Raw genomic sequence first — 26,476 nt, 5'->3', positions numbered from 1 at the left:
TTGTAACCACACGTAATCTTGACAAACCACAGAAGACTTTTGTGCAACTCAACATCTCTGCTGACCTTTCTAGTCTCCTTTGGGTGTGTTTACACCTAAAAAGAAACAAAGTGAAGACCAAAACAGAACTAAGGGAGAATAAATATTCAAAGCATCAACATGACTCCAGTCCTGATCATTCTGTGGAACAGACAGCATAGCCTACTGATTGTGCATTATCTACACAACCTGTAGAGTATATGCTACTAAAACGGTGCCTTAAAATAAAAAATATAAACATATATATATACTATTAAGTAGACATTTTTCCACTTGACTGAACGAGCAGTGGGAGCTATTTAAGCATTTGTAAAGATTTGTGATTGTCCATTTAGACTGCAATCTTCCCACCTGCCAGGCGCGCTACACTGAAAAAAACGACATTACCCATAGCCGGGTACGTTCTCCTGATACGCACATGCGCAGTCGTTTGTTCTACTCTGGACAGCTGTAGGAGAAAATGGCTGCACTCATGCTAGGACAGCAGGTAAGACATTCAATAATTTCTGTGATTTTGATCGTTATATGAGCGTTTTGAGCTTAATTTTCGTGTCTTAAAAATGTTTTATTAGAGTTGTATTCTCTTCGAGGAAAGGGAGGTAACGCCAAATGTCAAACAAATTCACACGAAGCAATGCACTTGAATGACTGCTAACGTATTAGCCTGTAAGCTAGCACACTTTAACGTAAAGGGTGCAAAGCGTGTCTAAAGTAAAACGCCTCAAGTTATGGTTTCTCCGTGGTCTGATAATTTTTTCTTTACTTTTCTAGGTCCGCCAGTTCAGCACGTCTGTGATCAGACCTGCAGCAAAACTGGTTAAGGTAAATAACGCCAAACTGTACGAACCATAATCGCTCATCTAACGCCCCAGATTGTAACAGAAATGGCTAATCTGTGTCTGTATTTCATTCTAGCCTCCCATCCAGGTTTATGGAGTGGAGGGCCGCTATGCCACTGCTCTGTTCTCAGCTGCCAGTAAGCAGAACAAACTGGACCAAGTGGAGCAGGAGCTGGGTAAAGTTTCTGTAAGTCAAAAAATAAGACATCTAATTGTAGTTTAATAACGTGCAGGTCAGTGGATGCAGAAAATAGTGTTTCCTTAGAATTTTATATTTTATCCCAAGGTAAAGAGGATGTTATTGTACATAATTAGTTTAAATTACCAATAATTCATTATGTTAATTTAATTAAGTTTAAGTGTTTAAGTGTTCTTTTCCTGTAGTATATAAATTCAGTTGCCTTTTGTTGTTGTCTCATTTTGTTTTTCAGGCCCTGATCAAGGACCCCAAGCTTTCCAGTATTGTAATGAATCCTCATGTAAAGCGCAACATCAAGCAGAAGACTTTCAGTGATGCTCTTACAAAGGCTAAGCTTTCACCCATTACAGTCAATCTCATCAGTGAGTGATGGCTAATGAGTTTATTGTGTGTATGTGAATGTAGTGTTTTCATACCCCCCCACTCTAGATTTGCTGGTTCTACCCTTGAGCAGGGTTGACCCTTAATTTGTGAGGTTATTGCCTGAAAATAGACTAAATATAGGGTTTAAAGGTGCCAGTGTGAAACAGGAATAAAGTAAACAAGAGTAGTCACTAGAGGTGCACCGATTGCAGTTTTCTTTGCTGATTCCATTTTTTGTGTGTGTATGTGTGACCTACCAGTACCGATTTTGGTTTCCCATTTCCTTTCAAAAACCAACTTTTCTTCAAAAGTTGCAAAATTTTACTTTGATAAGAAAAGAATAAAAACATCGAGAGGAGCCAGTTGAGGTGGTTCGGGCATCTGGTTAGGATGTCTCTCGGATTTTTCTCCTAATTGCTTTGGTCTTGTCATTGCTCATACCAAGGAAAGATAGCAGAGGTTGCTGGCTTGTGTCTGGCTAGCCTTAGATTTACCCTTGTTTCCTTTGCTAGCTTCTTCAACTTAAGCACCGTCACCTGGGTGATGGTGTTAAGTGTCTGATTTGGTTTTGTTGCTGTGGACAGTTTGTGGTAGTCCCCCATGGTTTATTTTGGCCTAGCATGTACTACAGATTGCGAGCTTTGAGTCTTCTTCACTCACAGTGAAGGACATTCACGCTAAAGACATGCGACATTAGCGTAGAGCTGTGAGGTTACTGCCTGTGCCACTGTGCATAAGTTGTGTGGCGCATGTGTAACACAGATCGGCTTGGAACGGAGATACGGGAAACCGGCTGATCTCTGGTCCGGGCCAAGCATGCTAATAACCGGCCAATTCCGATCCCTGGCCGTAGTCACGTGCTATTCTGAAATGTAAGTTTTAGTTGTGTGTCCCAAGATATTTCATCCAGGACTAGAGGAGAAATGACGTGAATCGTATAGCCCTGATCTTAGGTCAGCCCTGGGTTAACGATGTGTTTTTGTTTCTTTTTGTTTTTTTTAAATCTTGACTATGTTTGGTCAACTCATTAAAATTGAATTAAAGATTTGTGTGCAAATGTGCAGACTGTGCAGTTTATAGGCACACAGTCAAATTTAAACTGCCTGCAACTTTTAATGTCATCCGTGGGTTCCGGTGACCTCTGGAGGACCAATGGAGGCCACAGGCAGCTGAGGAATGTCGCACCTTAGTGACTACACTAGCATTATACAGCTCATTTGTGTAGATACAATGACTTTTCAATTGACTTATTGAGGGTGCATTTCCCACAGCAGCATTATTGCTGCATAGAATAGCTATATTGATATTGATCATGTTGAATGAATTCATGAACAGTATCTTTTTATTTTAAACTGATGTCATACTCACACTGTACGTTTTCTCAGCTGAAGTTTGACAGCCTTGGTAGTGCAGAGGAACAGAGAAGTGAATCCTGCTTTTTGTTTTGCAGACGTTTTGGCTGACAATGGTCGTCTTACTCTAACTGGTGACGTTATCACTGCTTTTGGCAAGATGATGAGTGCGCACCGTGGAGAGGTCATCTGCTCTGTCGTTACTGCTCAGGTATGAAACAGGTTGACGTGCATTATATGTCTTCTAGGTTAATATCATACACTTGTGGTTACCTCAGATAAGCAGTCCATGTTTGCAGGCACGTAAATAATTAGTCACTTAAAACTTATTAATTACATTCTTTTTACTGTAAAATGTTGAACAATCAACCAATGAATATTTACCCTTTTCAGCCTTTGGATGCAGCTAATCTTTCTGAACTCAAAGTAGTTCTGAATGGCTTTCTTCAGAAGGGTGAAACTATCAAGCTGGAAACAAAGGTACAGTGGCAGTGTGTGACCGTGGAAACATACAAATGACTGTTTGTAGTTGGTGTGATGTTATTTTAAATAAAAGTGATTAAAAAGCAGACATGCCAATTTAGTAAATCAGCAGTAATGTAATTTTGAATGTCATCTTTAATTTCTCATCGCTGTCTCCTCACAGTTGGATCCCTCAATCCTGGGTGGCATGGTTGTCAGTATCGGGGACAAGTATGTGGACATGTCCACCAAAACAAAGATTCAGAAGCTGACCAAGCTCATGAAGGAAATTTAAGTCCTGTGGACTTAATTTTTCAAAAAGATTGGGGATGACCATCAGGAAAAATCCTGATTTATGTATATTGCTACCTGTTGTAACACTGCAGTTGCTCCATAAATCCAGTGTCTGTGCTGTTCATATGGATGTTAATAAAAAATACAAAAACTGAGACCCACTCTCTGTCGTTGTTGTTGTGATTGTGACATCTGTATGCTCGTATTTCCTCACAGGGACCAGTGGCGGTGAACAAGACAATAGGCTTAGGTTAGCAGATAAACTGAAAATTTTAGACAGTGTTGTTTGCAATTGCAGTTGCTGGAGAAGTTTCGGTTTGTAATGTTGGCCATACTGTAACCACAGACTACGTTTACCATTAAAATATGTCTGTACTTTAATTCGGCTGAATCACATTGGGTGACACTGACATGCTCCTACGTTTCCTGGAAGCCTTTGTGCGCATGCGTGTTCAGCGCATCCTGTTTTATTAAATTTTTTTTTTCTTCCAGGCGAAAATGGCTGCCCGTCTTATCTAAACCCCTGTGCTAAAGGATTGAATAGGCATGAAATAAAGCGTAGAAGTCACTGGCCCGCTTCGAAACAATGTTCATGGACGCCAGAGCATAGTTTGTGCAGCGCCATCACAAAGATGTGGCTGCCAGAGAAGGAAAATGCGATTCGACATTAACCCTTTCCAGCCAAACATCCACCAACAAACAAGGTACGAACTATTCTTTTCACGTCCTCAAAATATTTAAACATTTTCGTAGGAAAACTAACAATTTAGTTTTGTGCATGCTATTTTTTTGGAAACTAAAACTTAGGTTTACCTCGCTTTGTCATGACTTCACTTATGTTTTGTGCTACAACGCCAGAAGGCCTGTTTGCTCCACCAAAAGTAAGCTACTAAAAAGCCTCTCTGGACCTGTGTTTGTGTGGCCATACGTGCGCATGTTTTTACCTAATATTTATATTTCTGGACTCCTACAGAAAATGATGCATCAAGTGACCAGCAGCAACAGTGATTATTGTATGGGTGGACTGGCAGAGAACAGTAATCCAGCCAGCCACTTTGATCTATGTAGCACACAATCCAGCAAATTCTACCCCTCTGCGACAACCCCTGGTTTGCAGCTGTCCCTTACAGGCCTATCTCCTTTGCCTCAAGGCATTCACAAAGCCATGGCATGTCAAATGCAAGACACCCACAACGATTTCCAGCCTCAGACGGTGAGAATCAGTCGCAGTGAGGCTTCAGGGCCCGATGGCTCAAAGAAGAAGAAGGGCATGGTTAAGTCTGGGCGTAGAGGGAGGCCATCGGGTACCACAAAGTCAGCCGGTTACCGTACAAGTACAGGACGTCCGCTTGGAACAACTAGAGCCGCTGGGTTCAAAACCAGCCCTGGGAGGCCCCTTGGCACCACCAAAGCGGCAGGATATAAGGTCAGCCCCGGCAGGCCTCCCGGCAGCATCAAGAGTCTGGCTCGGCTCAAGAAGCTTGACTTTAGCAACTGCAGTGTTCACAAGAAGCTGGACTTCACTAGCTGTGATGTTCCACCTTTTTCATACACTATGATGGAGAAAAGACCCCTCTGTGAGACCAGCGGCAAAGTGGATGAATCCAGCGAATAGTCCTGCAGCTTTTTCTCTAGTGCTTTAAGAACATTTGAGTGCACAAGTACGAGGATGCTTAGGAAAACATTTCTCTTTGTTTGTTTTTTTTTTTGGCATTTAGAAATGACTGTGAGTTGTCATTGTACAGTGACATTGTCTTCGTCCTCCATAATAAATGACTGAATTAGAAGTATATTACTCCAGTTTAGCAGAGATGCATGCATATGAATTAATAACACCAATAAGTACAGCCAAAATGTATCAGTTTGTGGTTCAGACCTCACTGGAGAGTGGGTCTTTTTCCCCTCAAGTATTTTGTTTCTCTAAATTGTGACATGTTCTCGTACTCTACATTAATATTTCTATGGCTGGGATCTTCTGACGTTTTCTACATTTGTATTTGCAAAAAAAAAAAAAATACATTTGAGTACAACCAGCCAATCAAATCACCTTTTTCCTAAACATAAATATGTGGATGTGTAGTTGTCCTTTCTGTGTTGTCCAATTAAGTGTATTATGTTTTGTGATATTATCCTAGCATCATGCCTAAAATGGGAACACGATGTTACATTTTAATTAGCTTGAACTGGTAAAACTCCATACATAACATCCCTTTGAATAGTATTTGTTTTGTTTTATTTTTTCTGCACTTTGTGAGTACAGTTTTTGATTGTGTATTGTAACAGACTGTTTTTTATCCCAAAACTCATTAGATAAGCACTTCCAGATTTACATGTATGTGGTTATGCTGTTTATTAGGAGGAAAGATAACTTCATAAAAATATGCTAATGTGTTGTACATGAAGCCAAAATAAAAGGAAACTGTCTTTTCCACATAACTATTTAGTGTCATATCGAAAGCATGTCATTCCCCTCTGTAGACACAAGGGGGGCAGTGTCCCAGACAACAGGGATCACTTTGTAATAATACCTTATAACAATACCCCCTGTTAAATGAAATTACGGTGTACTCTCATCACGGTCTTACTTTGTGGACGTGGTCTTATAAAGTGTGATAGCAGACTTGGTTAAAAAATACGAATAAAGGGTCATGTTTAAGTGTAAACGCTAGGCAAATGATCTATTAGGGTGGGTGAACAAGTTATTTCTCGAATCTATGTGGTGTTTCCACCGACCCATTCACCAAAAAGGTTAGTGCAATCAGCCATCTACAGATGTGAGCGCACAACTCTGGTAATTTATTAAAAATCTGCACAGAGAGGTAAGTTCCTCTACTGTCAAGTCGGCATGTAAGTGCGTGGTCTTTGTTTGGTTTTCAAGGACTGGCCCAGTGCAGCGAGCATATTGTGTGTGCTCTCTTAACTTTGCGCGTACCAATTTGATTTATAATACGCGCACCAAACCCTTAGTGGTAGGTATTGCGAGGGCAAGCTGGAGGACGACCACGGGAGTTTTAATCGGAGCATAACACGCTTTTCAAAGGCACGCTCAGAGCCACACCGACTCGTCTTTTCTCTGCTATTCCTGAGCGACTGCTGGCCTGTTTCCTCGTGTCAGAGGACTCAGTGGAGAGGCAACATGGCGCACGGGTTTGGGTTAGACCGAAGAGGCCGTGTGGTTGTTTGCGCGTTGCAATCATTTTGCTCCCTCGATCTCCCTTGCCGTCATACATGAGATACCGAGGCCCACACCAGTCAGTAGACATAACCCAAGAAAGAAAGGAACAAACGTGGGGCATTTTTCTTCTTCTATTAACGGGTCATTTAATTCGTTTGTGATTATTTTGTCACGTAGTTGTTATTTTATTCCACCGACCATGAGGAACTTCACCTGGCTGTGCACGCGCAGATGAGCGCGTGTTCGCGTGCTCGTGGACGTGCGCGCGCGCCGTGTATACTGTGTGCTAGCAGGGTGAGTGTCACGGCCCTCCGCAGACGGGGGGTTGGGTAGCAGTGCCGATTGGTTGCTGCTCACCAACACAGTCAGTCTAGGCTTGTTTTAACATAACCGGGGGCACTTCGACAGCAGGCAAAAATCATGTAGTAAATAAGCTGCTGTAGCTGTTAGGGGACCGGTTATGGCACACTGAATTTCGCCGCTGTATGGTGTTGCAGCGTAATGGAGATTTACTTGTTATTTTGTGTTTGAGGTGACAGTTTTTAGGGGGGCCGCCGCTGATGAGGCGATGAAGTGCAGAGAATGAGAGCTGTGCCTTGGCCTACTAGGGCTGCTGCAGCTGGGATTGTGCAGATCCGCTTTCACAAACCGGGAAAAAATACTCGCTTTGTGCCACATTATCAAACACCCACTGTTGGTTTCACCGTGACCGACCTCCAAATGGTGAGTTTTTCGCGTTTTTCCACGTGTTGGTAGTGTTGTGAACTTGCCGATCAGACCTTTTTTGTGAGTTAATAGTAGCTTCCTATGTCGGTGTGTGGCTGTAGCTTGTTTGTGTGAGCCACTCACTGTGTTTCTGTGATGGCTCAGTGTCACCACCTCTACTACAGCCTCAGCGCTCCTCCATTGACCGTACTAGTCGGCGATCGGCATGACCTACAACCACCAGACGAAGCGGTACTATTTTCTGATAGTTTGTGAATGAAATGTGGCAAATGAGCGAACGTATTCTGTGTTTTGTCTTGAGCCGTCCGACCGGCCTCTAGTATGGAGGCCATGCAATGTCGGCTTATTGGTGAGCGTGAGTGTGTGTGTGTGTGTATGTATGTGTGCGCACCGTCCATGGCTAGTATGTTCCCTTCTAGTTTTCTGTTGGGCTCGATATGATTGCCGCTTTATTTCCGCAATATTTTGATGTGCCTGTAAGCAGGCTTTTTTGTCTTTTACAGGATATAAGCCTCAATAACCTCAGCAGATTTCAATTAGTCAAAAACTTACATGGCATATTTCCCTTATCTAACCGGCCTCCCTTTTTTGACAGGATATAGCCGTGACGACATGAATCAGTCATACAGACCTGCTGTTAGGGTAAGCTCAGTGTTTGGCTCAGGCCAGCCAGAGCGGAGGCCCCTCAATGGTCTTGGGAGCACTTCCTATGGAAACCAGTGTGGCATTGTAAGGCATGGATCAGACCAACTGCCAGCTGTGCAACTGCCATCCTCCAGCCTCAAACAACCAGCTGTACTGGCGTACAACCAGCCAGATCGATCTCACCGCTACAGCCCGCTGAAGAGGCTGCAGGACCTGAACGCTGTGGTCAACAGGCCTGACCTACACAGGGACCTCCATCCCAGGAACAGCTTGCGCTGTGCGAGCCCAGTCAGTGACGATGATGAGTTTGAGGCGCCGTCGGTCCAGCTGCCTCCTTCTCCAGGCAATGACGGCATGGACTCCTTGGAGACTCTGCATGATGTGAACAGAAATGGCTTCTCCCCTCATAGTCCCGTCAGTTTGGAGCGCTGTTCTCCCATCCCCAATGGTTACCTGCATTTTGAGTCCACGCTGTTTGACAGCAGTTACATTAAGGAGCAGGTCGAGGAGAGGGAGCGGAGTGGTAGTGAGGACTTGGCCCGTTTTCGCCATCCCCCAAAGTTGAGTCAGGACAGAACTGGTACTGACAGTAAGACCACATGCAGCTCAGGGGCAGATAAAAGAACATTCAAACCTACTGTCTTTAATCTGATGTCCAAGACTATATCTGAACTCAATCCTACACTAAGCCCCAGTGCACTTCCAGAAATCACTCTGAGAGATGAGTGGAGCTTGGGCGAGGAATCAGACAGTGATGCTGAACTTACCTCTCCTGTTGACCCTGGGCTTATTTCTCCAGCCGGGACCAATTCTAATGTGAGTCCGAAACATCTATGCTTACTTTATAACCTCTGTACTACTGAGGCTATGCTGATGTCAGAGTTTATCCTGGTTATGTATTTCCATGGAGAAAGGCAATAGGCAAGCACGTGCATCAAAGTGATGCTTAAGTGAGTATAATTTTACTTTACCTGGGTCACCAGCCTGCTGCCATCCAGTCAGCCGGTATAACTTTATTGATCTTTAATGAATTGCATCATGTACATGGAACCAAAGTTTACAAACGCAAAACATGGGGAATATGAATGCTTAAGATTATAGTTGAAAAATGTATCTTAAGTTGCTGTTTCCTATAATTTTGATTTGTTATCACACATATGATATACAGCACCACTCTTTTCTGCATGGGATATTGAAGTGTTTTCATTCTTCTGGTTAGTCCAACAGCCCAAAGAAAAAGCCTCTTCCTACAGTCAAGTATGTGGAAGGGGACTTGGTGTGGGCTAAATTCAACAGACGGCCCTGGTGGCCCTGCCACGTCACCAGTGACCCAGAGCTGGGGACCCACACTAAGATGAAAGGTGAGGTTTCATTCATAAAGAGTAGTGAAGGAGAGAGAGCATTTGATTTCAATGTGGGCTTTATAATTGAGTTGTTTCCTTCAACTTGATCTTCACCAAAGGTGTGCGTGCAAAAACTGCCAAAATAGATTGCTACTAAGTACATTTGCCATTATTTTAATTTTGTTTCAGTTCCCAGTCCCCGCCCTTGTCGGATGTATTTCCTGGAGACGATTGGGGAGATTATAGAAAGTGCCTGGGTCCCTGGGAATGCCGTTCTTCCGTTTGAAGGAGGTCATCAGTTTGAGGATCTACCTGTGCTCAGAAGGAGAGGGAAGCAGAAGGACAAAGACTACAAGTATACGGTAAATTCATGAAACAGCTTTAACAATGTCATGTAATCTTATTGTGATTGTTATTTTGAATGCTATCTCCTTTTCTGGCAGATACCCAAAAGCTTACTGACTGCATGGAAAGTCAGCGTAGCAGAAGCCGAGTATCTGCTCCCAGATCGACAAAGGAACACCGAAAGCGTGTTTTCGATATCTGACAATGGAGAAGAGCGTGTGCCAAGCCCACTCTCAGCTGAAAAGACGCAGGTGGACCCCTCTGTCCCCGTGGACCCTGAGCAATCCCTATCACCCAGTACGGCCCCCAGTGGAAATGAGCCCTGTCTCATCACAAACTCTGCTGCAGTTCAATCCAATAAGAGCAAAGCTTGTAAGAAGAAAAAGAAATGTTTGTCAGACATATTTGGCCATATAGTTGGCAGATCCAAGGACTCATCTACCATCACAAAAGTGGCGGATCAGTTCCCAGCTACAACTGTTGCACTGAAAGAAGAGCCAAAGGACTCACCTTATGCAGACCTGGATTCAGTTCCAATGCTGCATCGTCCAAAACGCACAGCAATATCTCCAACACAGGATGTAGACAGACTGCTCAGAAACGAACAGGGTTCAAGTAAGACTAAAACAAAGCTTAGTGAAAAAGTGAGCCATCCTACAGATTCCTGTGAGTCTCCTAGCGTTTTAACAAAAAGATTGACATCTAATGATACAAACTCTGAGCGGAGTTTGGGCAGCTACAATCAACTGTCGCACAGTTCAAATGATAAGCACTCTGTGAATCTTCCTGCAAGCAGTCGTCTGATGACAAGAGCCCTGAAAGCAGAGGAGGAGACAGATATCAAAGATTTGCCACCCACAAGCCAAATCTCAAAAGATTTCCATGCTGATGATTGTCTTGATACACCTACTAATGCATCAGTAAAATCTGAAACATCTCCAAACTGGGAATCACCCAGCAATGCATCATCCTCTGCAAGTTACAGCTCTCCAAAAAGGCGGCCAAGGAAGCCTGATAAGAAGCAGATTTGTAATGGCTCACTGGTAAAGCCCAAGTTTGCAGGCTGTAGCGTACCCACTGTGCAATGTGTTGAGATTAAGACAGAAAGTGTTGTCCCAGATCTGTCATTGTCTTCCCCATCCTCAGCTCTGTCTCCAATGGATGCTTTTCAGGATCCCAAGGAACTCATGTTTAAATCCCTCATGAAGGAGGACAGCAGCGACTCTGAGTTAACGGTATTCCGGCCTGATTCCAATTATAAATTCAGTACTTTCCTGATGCTCCTGAAAGACATGCATGATACAAGAGAAAAAGAGGGCAAACCTCTGACTCTCCCACCATCACCGGTCCTGATCAAGGAGGAACCTCTGGTTATCCCTACTTCTACACGGAGAGGTGTAGGTTCCCGTGACGGTTTCTCTCGAAGGATCAGAGCAGAGAGTGGGCAGTCAGGGAAATCCACAACATCCCAAACCAGAGCAGTGAAAGCCAAGAACAGGACTAAAGCTATCATGACAGCTGACACCTACCATTGTGAAGACTTTCCTGTTCACTCTCAGATTGGAAACTCAGACAAGCAGCGCCGAAAGCAAAGACTGCCTGCTAAGGTGAAACTCGGCATACGTGGCCTTTCTTCGGATCTGGCTGACTTGGCTTACGGCAGGGAGTTTGTCAGTGGCCACGCTGACTTGGCCGATCCTGGGACTTGTCCTCCCGTTGCTGCTGATTCCTCGGCCAGCTACCTCGACAAGCACTCAGGATTGACGGTGGCTCCAAAGAAGCGCTGGCAGTTGGTTGAAGAGGTTGCTGAAAGTAAAGGTGAAGTTATCAGTGAGGTGTCCACTGAGATGAACGGGTCTTACACCATGGCAGCATCACCAGATTTTAATCTGGGAATTGAGAAGCAGGCCGAGAATGACTTGTTCTTCTCAGACACAAGCAGCACAGCTGGTAAGACACAAACTGCTGCTTAAAGACTTATGCCCGTTTATTTGTTGTGTTGAAGCACTTTTCCCTCATAGACGACCTCTTGAATACATTTGTAAACGGAAGTCTGTTTTATGTGTATTTACACAGGAAGTTCAGAGAACAAACGTCTCCGTAAACCAACTAAAAGGCTCCTGGAGTCAACTGAAGAGTATGAACAAATATTTGTTCCAAAAAAGAAATCAAAGAAACACACCTCAGAGTCTTCCAAAGTGGTAAGATGTTCCACTTTCTTGTAGTTTCTTTACGAAGTAATTGAAAGTACATAGTTGATATAAATTACTGATATAAATTACTATACTATCTATGAATTTTTTGCCTCAGTCTTTTATATTACAGTACAGTCAAACATATTTTGCTGCCCATTTTAATCATTATGATCACAATAAACTGAGTCATAATGGCAGATTCAGCTGACCATGTCAGTTGCTAAAACTGCAAAAAATTCTCTTAAAATAAACCCAATTTCTGTTTACTTTCACAAAACTAAATAAAAGCAGTCAAGTGTGAAGTAAACTGCTCCATAATATTGGCTTCTAAGGAATAATTGGTATAATTATGCAGCATAATAGTCACACCTTTCTGATTATGTCTGTACAAATAGGAATATCATTCCAACAATTGAAGGCTTCTTGCTCGATTAAAATAAACATAAAACATCATTGGAACATGTTACTCTGGAGTTGGCAACATGCCTTGTGTATTAAATGTGAAACTATTGTACTTCAGCATTGCATTGTTTGTATGTTTGTGTACGCAGCAGACATCAGGGATGACCACACTGCATGAGCTCAGCACCACAGAAATAATTACCTCAGCCTCGACCTCATCCTCGTCCTCTGTAGAGACGACTGAGGCTCCGTCAGCTCTGGAACAGAGTCCATCTCAGGATGAGTTTTCTCCTGTAGCACCCTCAGTATCCCCAGTCACAACACAACCCTTACTTGACACAGATGAAGCAGAAGAATCTGATTTACCTCTTAAATCTGGTAAATAAGTTTTAAGTCTGTCTTTTTACTATGTTTAATACCAGCTACTTTGCTGTATGATGTAAAATAGATGGGTATGGCAGGACAGAGTGTTTGAATTCTTTGATAATGAAATAACAATTAAAGTAATATTTTAATTATTTTTACTTTAGACCCAGGGTTATTAGCCCAAGAAAGAAAAAGGCCAAGGAAGCTGTTGCACAGGGTGCTGGACTGTACCATAGAAGAAGTGTCTGTTGCTCCTACAAAGAAGAAGGTATTTTTGAACTTGGGGAGCGTACTTGCCGGCTATCTTATGAGGGGGAAATAGCGAAAACATTCCAGTTACTGTTTCAGCTAGCAATGAAAATCTTGAATCTTGAGTGTGTTTTTGTTTTGTTCTAGGAGCTAAAGCGACACAGTGGCGTTACTTCAGAAATGAGAGTGTTAGTCAGGAAAACTCAGGTACTTCAAAAGTACAATCTGATATCCCATCAAATGTCATGATATTGAAAATATACTTAAACACAATGAAATCTCACATTGGATAGGTTGGATCTGTGAAGAAAGAGAAGTCTGTACCCAGTTCATCCTCTGGCCCTGTTACCGCCTCCCAGCACTCAGAAAGCAAAGATCGACTCGAAGGCCTCGCCCTAAACCGACCTCCTAGCCCTCAAGCATCTGAGGCCCCCAACCAGGAGGCTGAGATGGAGGCCTGCGACACTGAGAAGAAACAAAATGTACACACTGGAACACTAACTCCCAAACCTGAGGTGTGCTTGTTGTATTGACTGATTGGTCATCAATCCAAGATCTTGCATCCATCAGTGTAACTGTGTGCTTGAGTGACCGTATCCCTTTCCTCATTTTTGTAGCTGCTGTCTGTTGGTGTGAATGACAGCCTCTCTTCCCAAGTGGACATAAAAGGGAAAACAGGAGCTACACCCCTGAAGGAGAATGTCTGTCAGGTGAGATCATGAACAAGAGAGTTTATATTGTTATGTGTCCACACCGGCAGCAGCTGGTGGCCAGTGGCTTGATGTTTTATGGGTTGTCCATCTGTCCCATTGGACGGCACGGTGGTGCAGTGGTTAGCGCTGTCGCCTCATAGCAAGAGGGTTCCAGGTTCCCAGGCGGGGCCCTTCTATGTGACCCTTCTATGTGGAGTTTGCATGTTCTCCCTGTGCCTGCGTGGGTTTTCTCCGGGTGCTCCGGCTTCCTCCCACAATCCCAAAAACGTGCACATTTAATAATTGGCTACTCTACATTGTCCCCAGGTGTGAGTCAAAAGTCTATTTGAAATCGAGGAGGAAATGAATACATTTTGGTGGTAAAATGTCAAGGTCACTATGACCATGTTTTTGGCCATAGCCCCAGAAAACCCTGTGACAAAAATTCACATAAATGTCTAATAGGATAAAGTGATGGAGTGATGACATTTAATATCAAAAAGGTCAAAGGCCAACTTTACTTCTGGCACATCCTGTATTTGTAACAGGTAGATTATTAGCATGTTTCTTATTCTGCATTGGCTTGTTTGTGCAGGTGTGTGAGAGGACGGGAGACTTGTTGGCCTGTGATGGCCAGTGTTATGGAGCCTTCCACCCGCAGTGTATCGGCCTGTCAGCCGCTCCCAGGGGAAAATTCCTCTGTCAAGAATGCAAAACTGGTTAGTACGCCCTGTGTTTGACGTCTGTCGCTGCTAAAAATGTGAATCTTCACATACTGAAGTTAAACCGTACTTTCTGTTTGACTCTGGTTTCAGGTGTCCACACGTGCTTTGTGTGTAAGAAGTCCGGTAATGGGGTAAAGCGCTGCATGATACCACTGTGTGGGAAGTTCTACCACTCAGACTGCATCCTGGCCTACTCAGCCACCCAGCCGCATAACAAAGGCCTTCGGTGCCCTCTGCATGTGTGTCTGTCCTGCCACATCACCAACCCTCTCAATGTGTGCTCTAAAGGTACGCTCTAGTTTGGCCTGTGCATGTAAAGCACATAATATATTAATAATACAATGATTTCTCAACATTCTAAATATTCGCCTTTATTGAGCTAAGATCTAAGCACCGGAGGAGTAAAGTGTTATTTCCTATAACACAGAAAATGGTGCATTATGCTGAATCATCTTCTGAGGTTATCTTATAGCTTCCTCTAAATTGTGTCATTATTTTTATGTGCATGCCATCTAAAGGCGTTTCCACATGGCCTCTTACTTTGACTAAGCATTGAGCATCTCTTCAAAACGTATGAATAGGATTTCAGTTTCATGACATGAGATATCAGGATTTGTTTTGGTGATTAAACTTTCATGAGTGACTCGCTGTCTGGAGCAATGGGCCAGCTGCGTAAATGAAGAGCTATACCTAATGAAATAGCTGTCTGTGATAACTCCTTGGCATCCTTGCTCATGTGTCATTAGAAATGGCATCAGTATCCTCAGATGCTTAAGTCACACAGCATCTGTGAAACAGTGTGTGTTGTCCAGGATTTTTGTAATATGATCTGGTTCTGTCATATAACACTTGGTACACATTTAACTGACTGCCTGCAGACAGTCTGCTCTACAAAGCATTCATTGGACTGACAGCGCAGTGTGTTGTTTGGTTATTGCCACAAATCTCAGTTAAATGGCACGAGATGCGTGGATTAAGATGTTTTTGCTCCTCCTTATTTTGAATCGCAGGTCGGCTGGCTCGATGCGTACGCTGCCCTGTGGCCTATCACGCTAATGACAACTGTATGGCAGCAGGCAGTTTGGTGCTGGCAAACAACAGTTTCCTCTGTCCAAACCACTTCACTCCCCGCAAGGGCTGCAAGAACCATGAACACATCAACGTTAGCTGGTGCTTTGTCTGCTCTGAAGGTGAGTCTGGACTTGGTCGTGGTCAATCTGTCCTGCTGTCTAAGCTGTGTTGTTGTTGTGATTTGAAAGTGCTTTATTCTTCAGAAGACACTAATGTCTTTTAAATTAATGTTTATGCCTATTGTATTTTCCAATCAAATGTCCCCACTTGACAGATTTACCTGTAAAAATGGCCCTTTCCCGTTTGTTTACTGTCTACACACACAAATCTGTATCTGAAAAACAGGATCTTAAAACAATACAACGTGCAAGGTGTATGGCATTAGATTATATTACTACATGTTTAGCATTTGGCAACAACACAGATAATGAAATCTGGCACATTCTCAGTTGAGTTAACTTAAATATGATGCCTCACCTCCTGGTGTTTTGTCTCAGTGATTTGCATTGTTACTGCTTTGTGTCCGTTGTAGTGTTGGAATGATCAGTCCATCAGTGGTTTTTGGTTTTTATAAACTGATTATGCTCACCAATGCTGCTTGATTTTTTTTTTTTTCCAGTTTATTTCATAATCTTGTAAATCAGATACCTTTTTATAGTGTTCTCTCTTTGGGCTCTGACAATGTGTGATTGCCATCATTATCATTATTTTGAACATTTTGTGGCCCATTCAGTGAGGAATTATTTGTTATAAACTAACTAATAATGAGAATAAACTAATCAGTATGTTGCGTGTTTTGCTATTATTTCGTAGGGGGCAGCTTGCTGTGCTGTGAAGCCTGTCCCGCTGCTTTCCATCGGGAATGTTTGAATATGGAGATGCCTCAGGGCAGCTGGTTCTGCAATGACTGCAAAGCCGGAAAGAGGCCTCGTATTAAGGACATACTCTGGGTCAAGTGGGGTCGTTACAGGTAAGGGCACAATCTCGCCCTTCCCATGTGCAACACAGCTCAAAGCAACAGCTAATGTACCCATATTTACGTTCCTGAAACCTGATCTGATTCTCTAGGTGGTGGCCTGCAGAAGTCTGTCTGGCCAAAGATGTCCCGAATAACATTTTGAGAATGAAACACGAGGTGGGAGAGTTTCCAGTGCAATTCTTTGGCTCCAAAGATTTTGTGTGGACCTACCAGGCCAGAGTCTTTCCCTACATGGAGGGTGACACTCACAACATAGAGAAAATGGGAAAGGGTGCAGATGCAGTGTATAAAAAAGGTATTGATGTGTTTTATATCAAATTTCCCTTCACACGTATATTTCTAAAGTGGTCTAACTTGGTTCCAGAACATTTCAGAAATTGTGACTGTGCAAGTATTTTTTTACTTCACAAGTTTAACTTCTGGACACAAGATGTCTCCTAAATTACTGTAAAGTCAATTCTTGGTTGGAGGAACATCAAGAAATAAAGTCTCAATTTTCAGTTAAGATCGTGTTTTGTTTTAATAGCCCTCACTGAAGCAGCAGAGCGTTTCAAAGAGCTCCAGGCAGAAAAAGAGATGAAGCAGCTTCAGGAGGACAGAAAGAATGACAAGAAACCTCCTCCATACAGACACATAAAGGTACTGTGTGCCCCCACACACTCATCTGTGCTGTTCTAGCGTGATGAAAGAGTCTGTCTCTGATGTCTCTGCTATCGTCTCTCAGGTAAACCGGCCAGTTGGGAAGGTGCAGATCATTACCGCTGACCTATCAGAGATTCCACGTTGCAACTGTAAGGCGTCGGACGAGAACCCGTGCGGCATCGACTCGGAGTGCATTAATCGCATGCTGATGTATGAGTGCCACCCTCAGGTGTGTGCAGCGGGGGAGCGATGTCAGAACCAGGCCTTCACAAAGCGCCAGTACACCCCCGTAGAGATTTACAGGACACTGTCATGTGGCTGGGGTTTACGTGCTGTGACGGACATCAAGAAGGTATTTTAGAAGAAATCACATGTTGTGTGTGAGACTACAGTACTCACACTCATCTCTCTCTGTTGTTAATAATCTCTATTGTTCTTTTTCTGCTCCTCAGGGAGCCTTTGTGACTGAATATGTGGGAGAGATGATCGATGAAGAGGAATGTCGAGCCAGGATCAGACACGCCCAGGAGAACGACATCAGTAACTTCTACATGCTTACACTGGACAAGGTGATTTGGAACCTCATGACCACAAACACAATACGATATATATGACACAGCTGGCAACACACCAGAAGCATAATGTAGATCACACGCTTGGCGCAAACCAGTTTGTATTTTCTTCTTCCAGGACCGGATCATTGATGCTGGGCCCAAAGGGAACCAGGCTCGTTTCATGAACCACTGCTGCCAGCCAAACTGTGAGACTCAGAAGTGGACTGTGAACGGAGACACCAGGGTGGGGCTATTTGCTCTTCAGGACATCCCAAAAGGTTTGAGTGATGGATGGCCTACTTCTCATTTTAGTGTTTTGTATTGTGTAGGATTAAGAATGCAAATTATTTCAGTAATTTGCAGTCTACAGATCTGAGAGCATCATAGATTTAATACAACTTTACTTTAGGTGTGGAGCTGAATTTCAACTACAACCTGGAGTGTCTTGGCAATGGGAAAACGGTCTGTAAATGTGGAGCACCCAACTGCAGCGGTTTCCTGGGTGTCCGGCCAAAGGTGAAAGCCTGCACTTGAACCATTTAGCCACACTTTCACTCTTCAGAGCACCTTGTAACCTTTCTTTTCCTTGTTCAGAACCAGCCACCAGCTGAGAAACTGAAACTAAAGGAAGGGAAGAGGAAGGTCCCCATGAAAAAGAAGACCAAGCAGGAAGTGACCAAGGAGAGGGAAGACGAGTGCTTCAGCTGCGGTGACGGGGGTCAGATCGTGTCCTGTAAGAAGCCGGGTTGTCCAAAGGTCTATCATGCTGACTGTCTTAACCTGGCTAAGAGGCCAGCAGGCAAGTAGAAGTCTGTTGCTGAGTCTCTTTTTTGTGTATTTTTGAATATATATGATTATATTATATATATATTTTGAAGATATATTTTCCGAAGTTTGTAATGACTTCAATTTTGTCTCCAGGGCGATGGGAGTGTCCATGGCACCAGTGTGACATCTGTGGTAAAGAGGCCGCTTCGTTCTGTGAGATGTGCCCCAGCTCATACTGCAAGGAGCATCGTGAAGGCATGCTTTTCATTTCCAAGCTGGACGGCAAGCTGTCCTGCAGTGAACACGACCCATGTGGGCCTGACCCGCTGGAGCCAGGGGAGATCCGTGAATACATGCCCAACACAAACTCCATGAGGTCCGGGGCCTTGGCTGGGTCTCTCTCACTGGTCCCGGACTCCAGGAGAGCTGGTTCTGCTCCCACCAATTCCTCTGCTGGACAGGCTGCGACCGGGCAGGGGCCTCCTCCTCGTCTCTATATCAACACAAAGACTGCTACCTCGAGCTTCATCCCCTCGAACAGGTCTTACCTCACAGACAGGACTGCAGGGAAAGCGTTTTCCACTCCCGCCTCGTCTACGGACCAGAGAGAGGACGGCGAGGTGGAGGATGGGGAGGTGTGTGGGTTGGAGGTGGAGGACGTGGAAGACGACGACGATGATGACGATGACGACGATGATGATGAAGAAGCAGATGAGGAAGAGGATGAAATGGAGGAGATGGAGATAGTGGAAGATGAGGAGGACGAGGCGATATATGGGGGTGATCTGCTGGAGGAACACGATGACGAAGAGGAGGACGAAGGAGGGGATGTGTATGACACTTGGGGCGATTTTGTAGATGATGATGCTGGTGATGGAGAGGTGGAGGAGGAGGAAGAGGAGGAAGACTTGGAGGAATGGGGGAGGGTGGAGGATGATGACAAGTGACCCAGTCCATCCATTCCTTCAGAAATACTCATCAAAATCTCCCAATAAACATTCAAAGGACAAAAAAAGACAAGAGTTTGACTTTTTTGGTACCTACTTGAATGCAACACTGCCTTCACTTTGGTACTGCGTTGCCTTCTCATCCCCAGACTGCTGGTCTGACAGTGAGGATGTGTACTGGTGCTAAGGCTCGAGGACTCATTCAGTCCATCTCTTTGTACTTCTGACAATGTGTTTATTTGTGTCTGGTGCTGTTATGTTCTTTTGTTTGTTCTCTCAACGTTGTTTACATTTTTTTTGGCCTTTTTGTAACGTTTGGAATATAAGAAAAAGTTGAGAAGTTACACCTGACCAAACTGTTGTCATTACAGCATCTTATGTCGTTATTACTGTCTTAACTTTGTCTTTCTAATTATATGAGTGATCAAAGTAGTGTTCTCACTGGTCCTTGTTACAGTTAAGCACAGAAATATCTGCTTGTTGCTTCTGAGTAATGCAAATATAAACCCACTGGATTTTTCAGGGCTTTAGGTGATTCTTCTCACTCCACCAACAACCATTTCTCTCTGTTGATTCATCCTTTTTTTTTCCTCTCAACATTTAGGTCAGAGCTCTGGATGGGAGGCACAGACAAAGTCATGGCATTCCACAATCTCTAAATGCATCACAGACATAACTAACATTTGTTTTACATCCATCATTGCTGTCCCATTAACAAATTTAGAAAATAAAATCTAAGTACTTATTCACTTGGGATCCAGTATTTCCTTCCCTTATAGTCACATATTACACAAAACATCTTGTCTAAAACAGTCATGACACAAGGCTCAACTGAACTTAGCTACTGCTACAAAGTTTGCACCCTTTTTTGCCCCATTGAGTATCACTAATTAATAACGGACTTGAAGTCAGCTGTCAGACTGCAATTAACCTTCTGCTGATCACGCACATCACGGTTTATCATCATAAACCTTGCAAACCAAACACCATTCCAAGATGTACAGTGTTGGTGGGGCTTTTTAATGACTGAAATAAGGAAAATAATAAGCTGACAGCAGGCATTTATTTTGACTGTATTTTCTAATTATCATCCAGGGACAGATTAAACTCTTAGGGGCTGTCAGGGCAAAAATGAGCTGCTAGTTCACTGTTAACTCCTTGTTCCTCATGCTGTCTGTACAATGATCAGTTTTTCTTTTCTAGTATGTCACCTGGCCCCCAATTTTCTGTGGGAGAATTTGGGTAAATACATTTAATTTAGGAACCCAAGTACAAAAAAGACATGGATACTCTTAAAGACAAGGCATCAACATCACTTGATACAGGGAACCACCATCAAACCCTTATCTCAAAGGATATTGTGCTTTGGTGTTGCATATTCCCAAAGTAATTTTCAGTTAACTGCCACACACCAGTGGGCACACAGGAAGCCTGGAGATCTGAGGCCTGTTAACCTGCTTTGCACTGTTGGTAATCCCAGGGCACTGTGTTGTGTCCCCAGTTTACTGATATGAATGGAGCATAAATCACATTTCATTTACACTTTTTTAAAAAAAAAAATATAATACCATATATAATGGACAAAAACGCGTACTGATCAGGCAATACAATCTTGTAAACAAACACTGTCCCTGTGGCTGAGGTGGTAACTGCTGGCGAAACTGTGTCCACCAGATGTCGCTCTTTCCAGCGGTGACATATATTGTTGACTTCGGCACCACAGAGAAAGAAAGGACGTGACGTACTGCCGTTGATGTAAAATGGCGACGATCGTGTGTTAGTCAAAACACTACGGACTTACCGTTTTTACGAAGGAAGCATAAATCGTTATCTTATTGGTTGGATCCTAGAAAGGTAACCAAATCATTTAATAACTAAAAGTAAAATATATAAAGTACGTTTTTCACGTTAAAGTCACTCATGGTAAAAGGTTGGCTTGGCTAACGTTAGAGTTACGAAAGCTTTTAACTTAAAATTGTGAACACTTACACACTGACTTACTGGTGAGCACGAGTAAGACAACGAAAAGAAGAGTACATTCAGTACATTATATTTTTCTTTAGAAAGCCTAATGGCGGATTCAGTCATGACCGAGCACACTAACCCCAGTTCGGAGGGGATCGTGGGCCTGGATGAGCCCAAGAAGATGACGAGGGAGGACTGGAGGAAGAAGAAGGAGCTGGAGGAGCAGAGGAAGCTGGGAAACGCTCCAGCTGAGGTGGATGAGGAGGGGAAGTAAGTTCATGTCTGCCCAGAAAGTATTTCCTCAGAGCAACCGAAGAGCTTAGAACTTGTTCACATCTGTAAAAGGAAATTGTCCAACTGGCAGAGAGTAGTCCTGTAATGGCATTTCGCAGAAGTATACTTCAGCTGTCTAGCATTGCACTACCATAAACTTGAAAAACTGCAAACTACATTTCAATTCATATTATCTGTCATTAGAGCTTTCCTACATGGTGAAAGCCACATTTATGTCATATCGGATAATTGCAGCCTCCCCCTTTTACATAAATATTCAGATGATAGTAATAACTAAGAAAAACATTTTTGGAGAGTGTTAAATTTTGACATTTCCAGTGCATAGTATTTTGACCAACTCTTCCATCATACTGCCATCTTAAGTCGGTGTCAGTGCTTGCATGTCAATATGGGAATGACATCTAGGTTATTGACATGACAGAAGTCCTCCAAAGCCACATAAGATAGTAAACAGCTGTTTTCTCAGACTGAGTGGTACTTTTCATCACAAGTAAACTGATCTTCATCTGTAAAATCGGTTTTATGGTCACATTTACAATGGAACTACAATTGCAGCTCACTGATGTGAACTTTTGCTGCCTCCTGTCTTTTTCAGGGACATAAACCCTCACATCCCACAATATATTTCATCAGTGCCCTGGTACATTGACCCATCCAAAAGGCCCACACTGAAGCATCAGAGGCCACAGACCGAAAATAACAAACAATATACAGCAATCGGAGAGTGGTACAAGAGAGGAGTGCAAGAGGTGAGGGTGAACCCCTTTTTGTTTTCACATAGCCACTGCCAATTAACTTTAAAATTGCTCTTTTTCCCTCCAAACAGAATTCTGTCTCCACCAAATTTCGCAAGGGAGCTTGTGAAAATTGCGGTGCCATAACACACAAGAAAAAGGACTGCTTGGAGGTAACATTTTCCATTAGAGATTAGCTTGAACTCATTGATAATCCTGTACATTCAAAGAATATCGCATCTGTGACAATTAATCTTAACCTCTGGCCTTCACTTTTATCCCATCAGCGGCCCAGAAAAGTTGGGGCAAAGTACACAGGCACAGGCATAGCTCCAGATGAACACGCTCAGGTACAGCTTGATTTGGATTATGATGGGAAGCGGGACCGCTGGAACGGCTATGACCCCGAGGAACACCAGCGCATCGTGGAGGAGTATGCCAAAGTAGACTTGGTAAGCAGTCCAGCGGTTGGTTTAACCATGGAGCGTATAGTTTATTCAGTTCTTTGGGAAGAAAACAAATAAACAAACACAGATCTCTGCCTTCTTCTGAGGACAATCTCATATGTGAGCTTTACAGAACAACCTCAAACTCAAACTTTTTATCCTTGTGTGGATAATATTTTGACACTTGATAGCCAAAAATTCCTGATCATTGCAAAGCTAAACACAGCAGCAGCAAACATAGCTAAAGTCAGAAGTGATGCTTACGTTAATTTCTTTTTCCACTTTCTTACCTGGTATGAAGACTATATAATATAATTGTAACTCTGATTCCTACTTACCGCATAAATCACACTTTGTATTTGTTTCTGCCTCTCAGGCCAAAAGGACACTGAAGGCACAGAAGCTTCAGGACGAGTTGGCCTCTGGAAAACTGGACCAAACTGTAAGTGTTCAGTAATGTTATAATAATGGATGTATTGTTGTTTCATTTAAGAGATAACAGCCAGTCTCTTGTCTAGAAGGCAGCCGTTAAGATTTTTTTGAATCCCCTCTCTGCAGGAGCGGGAACACGACAGCGAGGATGAGGATGAAGACAAATATGCCGATGACATTGATATGCCTGGTCAGAACTTTGACTCCAAAAGACGGATCACTGTCAGGAATCTGCGTATCAGAGAAGACACAGCTAAAGTAAGAGACACATCAGGAAACACAGGCCCTTTCTCCATGCTGAGCTACTGTTTTACTCTTGTCTGTCTAACTGTGATGATGCTTCTTTTTCTACGGTGAACCAGGTTTGTTTATTTAATTAATAGATGGGATGCTGGTGTTTAACTTGGAAACAGCCAATAATCTGAGCTTCCTGTGCCCGTTTCTCACAGTACTTGAGGAATTTGGATCCAAACTCGGCATACTACGATCCAAAGACTCGAGCTATGAGAGAGAATCCGTACTCCAACACTGGCATGAACCCTGACGAGTAAGTTACTGTTCTTGCTCGGTATTCAAAATCTGACTGGCTGATATTGAAATCATTTTTGACCTGTTTTATCTGACAGAGTGGGGTACGCTGGAGACAACTTTGCTCGCTATACTGGGGACACAATCACCATGGCCCAAACACAGCGTAAGTCACCAAGATATTTTCAGGGTCTCTTGTAGGTTTATAGGTTACAGGACTTAATGTTTCTATTATGAGCTCTATATATTTTAATATTTTTACTACTGCATTTATAAGGCATTATAGTTTCTACTGAGGGTATTGATACATAAGTGATGTCATAGAACTGTTAGCAACTGCAAGTATGTATGTGTTGTCAAGATGAGACAATTAAAAATTGCATCCTGTTCTTGTAGTTCCCAGCTATTTCAGTGGTTGGAGATATTTGCTTTAGTTACCAAAGCTGATTTGAGCAAGATCAACAGGGAATCTTGAACAGAACAATAAAGCACATTATTTACACTGTTAAAATCACACCCTGTAGTTATTGTACTTCATCAGTAACTGCCTGGGGTTGTCATCCCTTAACTAGCAGACATATTGAAATTAAATAATTTCCCTATCCATTAGTGATCAAAATTCAAGACTGTAAATGCTCATGGAAGTATTGTGTAAATGTCTACCATTCTGACATAACAGGGTGGGCATGAGATCAGGCACCAAAGGCAGGATTTTTCAGTGACACAATGGATAGACAACTCACCAAGAACATTCACTCTCAAACAGCCATGTGTCGTGTGTTTGTTGCTGTAACTCGTTAATAATAAACAATGCTTCATCGTGTGGCAGTGTTTGCCTGGGAGGCCTATGAGAGAGGCTCTGAGGTGCATCTACAGGCGGATCCCACCAAGCTGGAGCTCCTCCATAAGTCCTTCAAGGTCAAGAAGGAGGACTTCAAAGAGACACAGAGGCATAGCATCTTAGAGAAGGTACACAGTTGGCATATTTTTTGGTAACAGGATGTTCAAATGATATAATATCAGTTCTGAGGCAAGCAGAGAGTGCCGTCTAGATTTCAGTGTTTTTCTTCCCAAAATTGCATGGTTCATGGGGCTTTAAGTATTAAGTTTGAAGTCTTAACTCTTGTTTGTGCTTTTGCATTTGACATTCAGTATGGAGGTGAAGAACACTTGAATGCACCGCAGCGGGAGCTGCTTTTGGCCCAGACAGAGGACTATGTGGAGTACTCCCGTCATGGTGCTGTGCTGAAGGGGCTTGAGAAGGCCGTGGCTCGCTCCAAATATGAGGAGGATGTGCTTATCAACAACCACACTGTAAGAACACCGTGATCCCTGGAGAGGGGGGACTCTTGTTAAGTTTTGGCACATCTTGTTCGTGTTCTAAAAGACTCTCCTGTCTTTAGTGTATTTGGGGCTCCTACTGGAAAGATGGCTTCTGGGGATACAAGTGTTGTCACTCCATGGTCAAACAGAGTTACTGCACAGGAGAGACTGGAATTACAATAGTAAGTAGACGTATTAATGATGTGGCTCTGTAGGATACACCATATTTGTAACTTTTTTGTTTTATAACTTACTGTTTTTGTTCTCAATGTAACCTGAAGAACAACTCGGACTGTGTCCCATTTGAAGAGGGACTGACCGAGCCCCAGGAGGAAGAACCGCCCAAGTCTCTGTTAGAAGTAAGCGACGCTGAAGAGATTAAAAGCAGTCACAGCTCCTGCTCTTGATCATATTGGTGTTTTTATTTTCAGCGGAACTGTAAACGTAACTGTGTTTATGTGTTTAATCCCCAGATGCATCGAGATAAGATGGTGAAAGAGAAGAAGAAGAAAAAGAAGAGCAAAAAGAACAAGAAGCACGGCTCCGACAGCAGTGATTCAGAGAGTGAAGAGAAGAAGAAGGAGAAGCTGAAGAAGGTGAAGTCATTTTTGTGTATCTGTCTGCATCTGTGGGTTGGCTAATTTCTCTGTGACTGACCTCCAACCTGTTTCCTTTTCCCAGGCGCTGGAAGCAGAGGATAAGCGGGTGAAACAAATAGAGGCAATAATGCAGATAGATGAAAGGAAGAGGCCTTATAACAGCTTGCAGGAAGTAAAGGCACCCACTGAGGAGGAGATGGAGGCCTTCCGCATGAAACGCTGCCGGCCAGATGATCCCATGGCTTCCTTCCTGGGGCAGTGACTTCTTCTTAATCCCCACAAACTTTCCTAAACCCTCTCCAAGGACTCCAGACTCTACCAGAGTCACTGCTCGGTGGAACAAAATGTCTGATAAAACTCAAGTTTTGTCTTGTACACTTGGAACAGGAGGCGTCTGTTTGACTTCTGAACAAGACAGAAAACTGTGTACAGTGTTTTGTTCATTTCATTTTGGACACTTGTTTTTGACGGCACGTAATGGCACATTGGACAATAGTGGTGTGTTGTTTTGTATGCCCCTTCAGTTGTAACAGTAATCTGAGGAAAATTACTAGCTTCGGATTAATCTGTCATTTTTAGAATAAAATGTGCTGTGCATTTGTTTTATTTTTTTGTGCTGTGTAAAAAGTTCATTTTTGACTTGAACTTCACTGCAAATCTGCTACTGTTAGCCAAAAGTTGTATTTTTAGCACATTAAATTGGCCATATGAAATATCGGTGGTCTCTTCAGTGGTCTTTAATGGTGGACAGGGTAGTATAACATGGACCAGAAGTATCAGAAT

At 43.1% G+C, this 26,476-nt stretch overlaps 4 protein-coding genes across 5 annotated transcripts; all 4 read left to right on the top strand.

Annotated features, from left to right (window-relative positions):
* The first annotated feature begins 416 nt into the window (after positions 1 to 416).
* atp5po (ATP synthase peripheral stalk subunit OSCP) lies at positions 417 to 3,703 on the top strand. The gene is made up of 7 exons (XM_046405940.1): positions 417 to 526; positions 811 to 861; positions 955 to 1,065; positions 1,310 to 1,439; positions 2,891 to 3,003; positions 3,186 to 3,272; positions 3,439 to 3,703. Exons 1-7 carry the CDS (start codon positions 500 to 502, stop codon positions 3,547 to 3,549), a joined length of 630 nt encoding a protein of 209 aa, XP_046261896.1. The 5' UTR covers positions 417 to 499; the 3' UTR covers positions 3,550 to 3,703.
* A 307-nt stretch (positions 3,704 to 4,010) lies between these two features.
* Positions 4,011 to 5,987, top strand: si:ch1073-44g3.1 (uncharacterized protein LOC797133 homolog). Of its 2 annotated transcripts, XM_046405938.1 has the most exons (3): positions 4,011 to 4,252; positions 4,356 to 4,429; positions 4,522 to 5,987. In XM_046405938.1, exons 2-3 carry the CDS (start codon positions 4,373 to 4,375, stop codon positions 5,161 to 5,163), a joined length of 699 nt encoding a protein of 232 aa, XP_046261894.1. In that variant the 5' UTR covers positions 4,011 to 4,252; positions 4,356 to 4,372; the 3' UTR covers positions 5,164 to 5,987. The 2 variants fall into 2 exon arrangements, with proteins under 2 accessions (XP_046261894.1, XP_046261895.1); XM_046405939.1 differs by lacking the exon at positions 4,356 to 4,429 and having other exon boundaries at positions 4,016 to 4,252.
* Positions 5,988 to 6,114: 127 nt separating this feature from the next.
* Positions 6,115 to 20,126, top strand: nsd1a (nuclear receptor binding SET domain protein 1a). Its single transcript, XM_046405937.1, has 23 exons — positions 6,115 to 6,296; positions 8,045 to 8,910; positions 9,314 to 9,455; positions 9,627 to 9,799; positions 9,881 to 11,732; positions 11,859 to 11,983; positions 12,529 to 12,757; positions 12,910 to 13,013; positions 13,142 to 13,201; positions 13,288 to 13,509; positions 13,612 to 13,704; positions 14,282 to 14,405; positions 14,502 to 14,699; positions 15,422 to 15,601; positions 16,296 to 16,452; positions 16,551 to 16,756; positions 16,988 to 17,100; positions 17,186 to 17,455; positions 17,556 to 17,672; positions 17,794 to 17,935; positions 18,067 to 18,173; positions 18,252 to 18,456; positions 18,579 to 20,126. The coding sequence occupies exons 1-23, from the start codon at positions 6,263 to 6,265 to the stop codon at positions 19,370 to 19,372; spliced, it is 6,513 nt and encodes a 2,170-aa protein (XP_046261893.1). The 5' UTR covers positions 6,115 to 6,262; the 3' UTR covers positions 19,373 to 20,126.
* Positions 20,127 to 21,079: 953 nt separating this feature from the next.
* slu7 (SLU7 homolog, splicing factor) lies at positions 21,080 to 26,410 on the top strand. Its single transcript, XM_046405935.1, has 15 exons — positions 21,080 to 21,226; positions 21,436 to 21,607; positions 22,227 to 22,380; positions 22,458 to 22,538; positions 22,653 to 22,817; positions 23,188 to 23,253; positions 23,370 to 23,501; positions 23,693 to 23,790; positions 23,870 to 23,937; positions 24,601 to 24,740; positions 24,924 to 25,085; positions 25,175 to 25,276; positions 25,376 to 25,453; positions 25,568 to 25,690; positions 25,776 to 26,410. Exons 2-15 carry the CDS (start codon positions 21,444 to 21,446, stop codon positions 25,953 to 25,955), a joined length of 1,713 nt encoding a protein of 570 aa, XP_046261891.1. The 5' UTR covers positions 21,080 to 21,226; positions 21,436 to 21,443; the 3' UTR covers positions 25,956 to 26,410.
* The last annotated feature ends 66 nt before the right edge of the window (positions 26,411 to 26,476 follow it).

This window comes from Scatophagus argus, chromosome 12, assembly GCF_020382885.2.
Source record: "Scatophagus argus isolate fScaArg1 chromosome 12, fScaArg1.pri, whole genome shotgun sequence".
Taxonomy (NCBI): Eukaryota; Metazoa; Chordata; class Actinopteri; family Scatophagidae; genus Scatophagus; species Scatophagus argus.
The sequence above is the reverse complement of the archived record's forward strand: the minus strand, read 5'-3'. Positions and strand labels throughout refer to the sequence as shown.

Excerpts from the sequence above, each read along its gene's own strand:
- atp5po (XM_046405940.1), top strand. The coding sequence starts at position 500 with ATGGCTGCACTCATGCTAGGACAGCAG. Across the intron at positions 3,004-3,185 it reads GCTCTGTCGTTACTGCTCAG|CCTTTGGATGCAGCTAATCT; the intron begins GTATGAAACAGG and ends TACCCTTTTCAG. Across the intron at positions 3,273-3,438 it reads CTATCAAGCTGGAAACAAAG|TTGGATCCCTCAATCCTGGG; the intron begins GTACAGTGGCAG and ends GTCTCCTCACAG.
- si:ch1073-44g3.1 (XM_046405938.1), top strand. The coding sequence starts at position 4,373 with ATGACTTCACTTATGTTTTGTGCTACAACGCCAGAAGGCCTGTTTGCT. Across the intron at positions 4,430-4,521 it reads GCCTGTTTGCTCCACCAAAA|AAAATGATGCATCAAGTGAC; the intron begins GTAAGCTACTAA and ends GGACTCCTACAG.
- nsd1a (XM_046405937.1), top strand. The coding sequence starts at position 6,263 with ATGTGGTGTTTCCACCGACCCATTCACCAAAAAG. Across the intron at positions 13,510-13,611 it reads CACTAACTCCCAAACCTGAG|CTGCTGTCTGTTGGTGTGAA; the intron begins GTGTGCTTGTTG and ends TCATTTTTGTAG. Across the intron at positions 17,101-17,185 it reads CTCCATACAGACACATAAAG|GTAAACCGGCCAGTTGGGAA; the intron begins GTACTGTGTGCC and ends ATCGTCTCTCAG.
- slu7 (XM_046405935.1), top strand. The coding sequence starts at position 21,444 with ATGGCGGATTCAGTCATGACCGAGCACACTAACCCCAGTTCGGAGGGG. Across the intron at positions 21,608-22,226 it reads GAGGTGGATGAGGAGGGGAA|GGACATAAACCCTCACATCC; the intron begins GTAAGTTCATGT and ends TGTCTTTTTCAG. Across the intron at positions 24,741-24,923 it reads GGCATAGCATCTTAGAGAAG|TATGGAGGTGAAGAACACTT; the intron begins GTACACAGTTGG and ends TTTGACATTCAG.